General features: G+C 41.1%; 2 protein-coding genes across 2 annotated transcripts in view; one reads left to right on the top strand and one right to left on the bottom strand.

The window, feature by feature from the left end:
* The first annotated feature begins 226 nt into the window (after positions 1–226).
* On the top strand, positions 227–4386 carry LOC149275032 (leucine-rich glioma-inactivated protein 1-like). Its single transcript, XM_089504981.1, has 8 exons — positions 227–417; positions 1194–1265; positions 1383–1454; positions 1951–2022; positions 2174–2245; positions 2761–2939; positions 3210–3374; positions 3524–4386. Exons 1-8 carry the CDS (start codon positions 227–229, stop codon positions 4384–4386), a joined length of 1686 nt encoding a protein of 561 aa, XP_089361107.1.
* A 581-nt stretch (positions 4387–4967) lies between these two features.
* Positions 4968–6725, bottom strand: part of LOC149275031 (serine protease hepsin-like) — a 36972-nt gene continuing 35214 nt past the window's right edge. The window contains exon 19 of the mRNA XM_089504980.1: positions 4968–5091. Coding sequence (XP_089361106.1) covers positions 4968–5091 — 124 coding nt within the window. The remainder of the gene's footprint in view (positions 5092–6725) is intronic.

Genomic DNA, 6725 nt, shown 5'->3' with positions numbered 1-6725 from the left:
TTTCCCAGAAGGGAGGTCTGTCCTGGTTCAAAATCAGAAGGGAAAACAAAAGAAACATGAAAAGAAAAAACAAATCACTGTCGACTTAAAAGAGAGAGGATGACAGCAGAAACTAAAGAGAGGGAGACACAATGAATAGAGGAATTTCCAAGACATCGATATGAGGAAAAAGAGAAGTATTACAAAGTGACAGAATGAATTAAACCCATATGGAAGCCCAACAATAATGAGTCTCTCGATCCATGTGTCATTTGGAACTATCTTCCTTTTGGGTCTTTTTCTTTTTGGCCAAACACGGCCCGGACGCCGACCACCTAAATGGAGATGTCCCCTACCCTGCAACTGCACCGGTGACAGTGTCCTTTGTGACGGATCCAGCTTCATACCCAACACTTACCCCTCGAACGTCATCTCTGTGTAAGAACCAGCAGCGCAACCACCTGAAAATTACACACGAGAACGTTAATGGGTGAAAGATTCGGATATTTTTCCCCAAAAGTACCCATTATTCCGATTAAGACTTTCCCCATCACTTTTATTTTAAATTAACAAAAGGAATTCTGGATAAGCCTAGTTAATAAAGCACATATAATGTCTCTTATAGCACACATCAAAACACAAAAGAGAGGTTGGGGTTGATTTTATCATCTATTTTGTATCAAGTTTTGCGGATGCTTATTTGGGAGTAATTAATATCTGGATGGTAAGATCTCCTCCTGAGACGTGTATATGGGGGCTAGTTGTGACTTTTTACATCCAAACATTGGCTTTGACGGGCTAACGGGGATACGGTTGTTATATAAAATATATGTTAAAGCTTGGAAAATGCCAGAAATTGGTGGGTCACCAATAATAGTTTTAAAAATGCATAGGATTTATCCTGCCGATGACCCCAACAGTTCCATCACCTCGAGTCTCTGAGAACATATTGAAATGTCTCCATTAGGTTCCATAGCTGAGATCCTTAATTTGTAGCACCTCTACCAGTCCATTTGTATCCTTACCCCCCGTAGAGAGGTCCACCACCATCTGTTGCCTCCTAAGCCCTTCCAGAATGTAGACTCCATAACCTACGTTCAAACTCTCAACCACCCCCCTCACCTTGGGAAAACTTGAATGTTAGGGAGTATGCGTGAATTTATACCCAACACGGTTTCCTCATTCCATGTCCACTTTACTTGTGTCTCTCACAGGTCCTTCAGACGATGTTCCTTCAAGTACATTCCCCCTGGAAGCTTTGCCCCCTCCCAGACCTTGCAGATCTTGTAAGAACCATAAAAAAACAATAATAAAAATACAAAACGTTACATATATCTTAGATCTACCCTCTATTAAGCTTATGGCCTATTGTGTATATCTAACATTTTTTTGTCTACTTATAGATTATTTACATCAAGTTCCTTTGATACGATCGCAGACGATGCTTTCCTGGGACTCAAACATCTGGAATATTTGTAAGTTGCATATTAACTCCGAAATGTCAGAATATTTACATAACAATAATTCATTTTTACAATGATCGTATAAAATGGGCCCGACAATCTCCTGATCGATAATTACTGCCTGTTTGTTCCAGTGAATAAACCTCTTTAAACCTTCTGTCTGTGTTGGTAATTTATAAGTAAATGTAAAAAAAAAAAAATAGATGATGGGCAATCGTAAATCTCTATTTGTTATAGCCCTTCCACTCCACACAACGCTAGGCATGAGTGTGCTGACCATGGGGGCCATGAACTGAGTTTGGTCAACCCTTGTCCAGTTTGTCAACCCAAGATAGTCTCCCCCATTGGAAATGGCAGGCCCAAGACGCGAGAAGAGTAGGCAGCGTAACTAGATTGGCTAGTGCTCCCCCATTTGGCATGCCACATAACAACAACAACAACTATTGTGGCCTAACATACAGATAAATCAATGTTTTAAGCATTTTGAAAATCAATGTCCATTTCTTAGGTTTATTGAAAACAACAAAATCAAAGCAGTTTCCGGAAACGCATTTCGCGGCTTGAAATCGCTGGTCCACTTGTGAGTATAAATTCTGAGAATGGCAAAGATGAGGTAAAGAAGGCCACTGGACACCAGCAAATGGAAGCCATTTTGAACACAGATTTAGGGGGGGTATAATCTTAACGCTGGTACTCTGGTGGATGTGTTATGACAACTCTTATTTTTGCAGGAGTTTGGCAAATAATCGCCTGGAATCCCTCCCGCGGGGGCTGTTCCTGCACCTGCCGGCTGTGAAGCAAATGTAAGAGGCAGATGAAGACGGATATGCTTATGGACGAGTGCCATACACAATGCTTAGAATAATACGTGAGATAACTGGGAGATAACAGAAAGTTTCAGGAGATATAGAAGACTTCATTAAAAATAAGGCCACAGAGGTTTGAGTTATAGTTTTACACGGCCCCTCTGTTCAAGCTGCGTGCAAAAATATTCAAGCACAAAACATTAGCATCTAGAAGGGAGGAGATCTTTCTCCCATGGGGGGTACTCACAAAAAAGGTATTAGCTGTTAAGGGGGCTATTGGAAACCCTAAAGCTAGCCTGGGTTGCCCACAAACAGTGGGAAATGGCCACTATTTGCATACCAGGAACCAATAAGTGTGATTATAGAGTAGAATTTCAGGGATGAGTGTTGTCATATGACGTGCAAAGGGTTATAAAAGTGAGATGTAGATGTTGTTGAGCGAAGTAATAAAATCGTACCACATTTGGTGACAGGTGAATCTCAATGTCCCGTTTTTTGGGTTTGTGTTCAAGAGACCTACGTGGAAACCCAATGCTTTGCAACTGCCAAATGAAATGGTTGATCGAGTGGATGAACGGGATTGGGAAGAACGTGGCGGTGTGGCCTCCATTACCATGCGCTGAACCTTCTAAACTCATCGGGCGCAATCTGAGCGACCTGACGGTGAACGACTTCTACTGCGTGAGCAGCAGTAAGTGGACGAGGCGGTGGTGACAGCAGCCATTATCGCTCAATACGCAAGGGTGGTTGGATAATCAAAAAGTTATCGTTTGGTGATCATTGAGATCATTCTTATACAATGTATACGGCTAAAGGGAGTGGAAAGTACATGTTCAATATTAACTTGACCTTAACTTGGATTTTTTCACCAGTTTCCACAGTAAGGCCAACAAAAACAGGCAGTTTCTACCCACTGACGAGAAGTTGACCTTGAGGTGTTTTTTTGTTTGTTTTTTTTTAGACCTAATCCAGCGTTGGACCTTCAAGCTTCCATCTTTGTCTGTGAAATCCTTTCAGTATCTATCAGACCAATACGTAGTCATAACGCATCCTTTTGAGGGACGTTGCACATTTATGGAGTGGGACCATGTCGCTTATGTTTTCCGACAGTATGACAGCATTAAAGGTGAGAACAGATTGTCTTGGTACACATCGTGTCATACATCTGAGAAATATGCAGGCCAGAGATTCCATTTTTATTGACTTATCTTTCTTCCAAATCTGTGACACGTTTTGTATGTTAGTGTTGATGTAACTGGTGTCTTCATCTTGTAGGTGCTTCAATTGTCTCCTGTCTACCTTTGGTGATTGGAGATCAGCTATTTGTCGTGGTGGCCCAGTTATTCGGCGGCTCGTACATCTATCGTTTTGACCCAAACCCAGGAACCCTCTCTTCTTTCCGCCTCTTCCAGAAACTCCCCGACACTCGCAAGCCCAACGACATAGAATATTTCAGGTCAACAGACAACGAACATTATTTCGTGATCGCAGACAGCGCCAAATCTGGAGCGAGCACTTTGTACAAATGGGACGGACGTGGATTTTACACCCACCAAAAGCTTCCCCATTGGCATCGAGATACAGATGCGGAACCCTTGCTCCTCTCAGGTTCCACACACCTGATCATGAGCAGCGGATCCCAGAGACCGGTTGTGTATCGGTTTGAGGACAAACGTCTCCGACGCCTCACTGACATCCCGGAAGCTTGGGATGTGTACGCTGTGAAGCATTTCACAGATCCAGAAGATGGGGTTTTTGCCTGCTTGGTGAGCTACATAGGCGAATCGTCCCTTGTGCGTTGGGATGGCTCAATGTTCCGGCAGCTCCAGCAACTACCGTCCAGAGGCTCTCATGTTTTCCAGCCTTTGATGATAGGGGATAATTGGCATGCTCTTCTGGGCCATGATTTTGGTTACGCTTTTGTCTACCAGTTAGAGAAGTGGAAGCATTGGGAGATAGAGGAAGGAAGTGACAGAGAGAGACCACGGGGACCTCTGGTGCCATTTCAGGAGCTCCGTGTCCTGGCGGCACGGGCTTTCTCCGCCGTGCAGGTGCGAGGTAGACAATTTGTCTTCGTGGCCAGCGTTGGAGGAGATACTGTGGTCTACGAGTATGTAAAGTATGAAAACAACATATAAAACCAGGACATCGGTAAAAAAAAATCTGCTGTTTAACTTGGAAGTTTGGATACAAACATATGGATTATTAAATATCAAGCTTTCCCATCGTGGACCATATCAGAAGATCCACAATGAGGAACAAAACTGTATGAAGTTACGTGGATTCCACTAGCGAAAAATGACATCATAACCCAATACATCCAGCACATGAAAAGCAATATGAAAAAACTGAAAATATATGTATATTACAAAAATGCCAACAATACTACAACTACCGCAAACAGTATTTACAGATGTTTGGGAAAGTTTCCATGGTGACACTTTGATTACACAAAATACCACAAACCTATTAAAATTGAAATTTATTTTTTTTTTATTCGAAAAATGAGAATGACTCAATGTTTATGGACAAATTTAATATTAATTTTTTTTGTTATAATATTTTTTATGTCATATTACAAAGTTATCACATGATAATTTGGTCACTAAAATTCTTTATAATTGTCTCTAAGTTATAGGGGGGTCAAAAGTGATCATAAGACCAACCCTTTTTCTGAGTAGCTCCTCACATTTCCAAAAATGTTACATGCGTTATGATGTCACAAATGGTCGCGTGACATAAATATCGTGTTGCTTGGGTCACAGATGACGATGGAAATATGTTTTACTTTCTCATATTTTATTTCTGATATGGTCAAAAACCTGTCAGATCCAAACATGATTCTTTAATATAAAATAAAGATTAAAAAATACATCTAACAGGTACATTATTAGCCAAACATAGTTTGTTCTAACTATAAGACTAAATTTAACTAAGTTAAATTGGGCTATCAATCCCCAGTCCTCTAATACAGAAAAAAAAGATAATTGGGAGTCTCAATCAACCAGCATCCCATAAATGTGAACACAGTTTTCCAGTTACTAAACTATGTTTTGGGGATTTTATGTTTACTCCCACCAAGATTTTGTTCTGGCTCATAATACTGTATGCAGAAGTTAAGAAAACTGTTTGGATTAAGTGTATGCAATACAGAAATGCACAAAAGGTGGTTCTAGTCCTCAATTAGTTTTTCCCCCATTGTGTGCATGAATGAATGCAGTACCGGAAATAGACTCCAGGTGGAAGCACCTGCATTTCTCATTCTCCTCCTGTGCAAGCTCTGCGGGTGTTCTTCCAGAAAAACAGGACTGCAATAACAAAAAACAGGAGAGTATTCATGGATGTTTCACAGAGTTAATCACAATTCCGCACATTGTACAGGGAACAGAAGGAACGCAGAATTCTGAATACGCCCGATGGTCTTGTTTCATATCTTTTCATTCATTTCTCCTCTGGACTGGGTTTTTAATCCTATCAGAATACACTTTATAGTATGTAACCACTAAGTAACGATCCATGTCAGATCTTTTGCCCCAATGAAAAAACACCCACGGTCCCTCCACCACATGGATTATTTGTATGTCCATGTGGGCAACCAGCATTTTAAGAGTTAATAAAACTAAACCATGTGCGATTTGCATTTTTGTCCTCATCTAGTATAAAATTAAAAAAGGTGAAAATAGATGCCGGCATGAAGGACATTCGGGACGTAAACAGGTTCTACAGAAACCTATGGAGTCATGGAGGCATTACTTAGAAAGAGGTTGGCGCATGGCAAAACATTGTTTATGCATTAAAAGGAACAGTTTCATGGATTAATAAAATAATGAAATTAGTATCTACACTGAATATTTTTAAATCATTTTTTACTTTACTGGTAGGTTGGTAGATAAGTGGAATGGGCTCCCAGCAGAGTTGGTAGAGGCTAATACAGTGAGGGGGCCGATCTAGGTTTCTAACATAGTTGTCGAGTTTCCTGAAACAACAATAACCTCTCTTTTGTGTGTAAATCTTGGTTCTAAGAAAATTAATTGAAATCTTATCTGACTTCTGTGCCGGGAGTAGGGAGGGGGCGGCAGCTGGAACTCAAACATTGCTGTATAGACCAGATTACGGTGGAACAATATCAAGGTAACGATCTCTCAAGACCTTGCTTACCTATTTTGTTGCTCTTCTGTTACACTTAAACGCGTTAAAGTCAACTAAAAGAGAAGAAAGACACAGTCAGAAATATTCTAGAGAAAACACCCATGTATTTACCTTTGGTGCTGCCACGGGCAAACCCACAGGCCACTCCTTTCTGAGACCACCATCTTCACTGTATTATAAGTCATTGCATGTCTACAGAGGTTGGGTTGAACCGGCAAAGCCGCCATATTGTAAATGGGTCGGTTGGGAAGGCCAGAGATTTCCCTTGTAACAAACCCATTGAGCGAAAAACACACAGGAGGGGCTTGATCACCCAAGAAGGCGATCT

The sequence above is a fragment of the Sceloporus occidentalis genome, unplaced genomic scaffold (assembly GCF_023333645.1).
Source record: "Sceloporus occidentalis isolate IW3139 unplaced genomic scaffold, rSceOcc1.0.p SCAF_302, whole genome shotgun sequence".
Classification (NCBI taxonomy): domain Eukaryota; kingdom Metazoa; phylum Chordata; class Lepidosauria; order Squamata; family Phrynosomatidae; genus Sceloporus; species Sceloporus occidentalis.
The sequence above is the reverse complement of the archived record's forward strand: the minus strand, read 5'-3'. Positions and strand labels throughout refer to the sequence as shown.

What these genes read in the sequence shown, in the direction of transcription:
- LOC149275032 (XM_089504981.1), top strand. Translation starts at nt 227, where the DNA reads ATGAGTCTCTCGATCCATGTGTCATTTGGAACTATCTTCCTTTTGGGT. An exon ending in CTGCCGGCTGTGAAGCAAAT is followed by an intron (nt 2,246 to 2,760) that starts GTAAGAGGCAGA and finishes TTTGTGTTCAAG; the next exon opens with AGACCTACGTGGAAACCCAA. An exon ending in ACAGTATGACAGCATTAAAG is followed by an intron (nt 3,375 to 3,523) that starts GTGAGAACAGAT and finishes TTCATCTTGTAG; the next exon opens with GTGCTTCAATTGTCTCCTGT.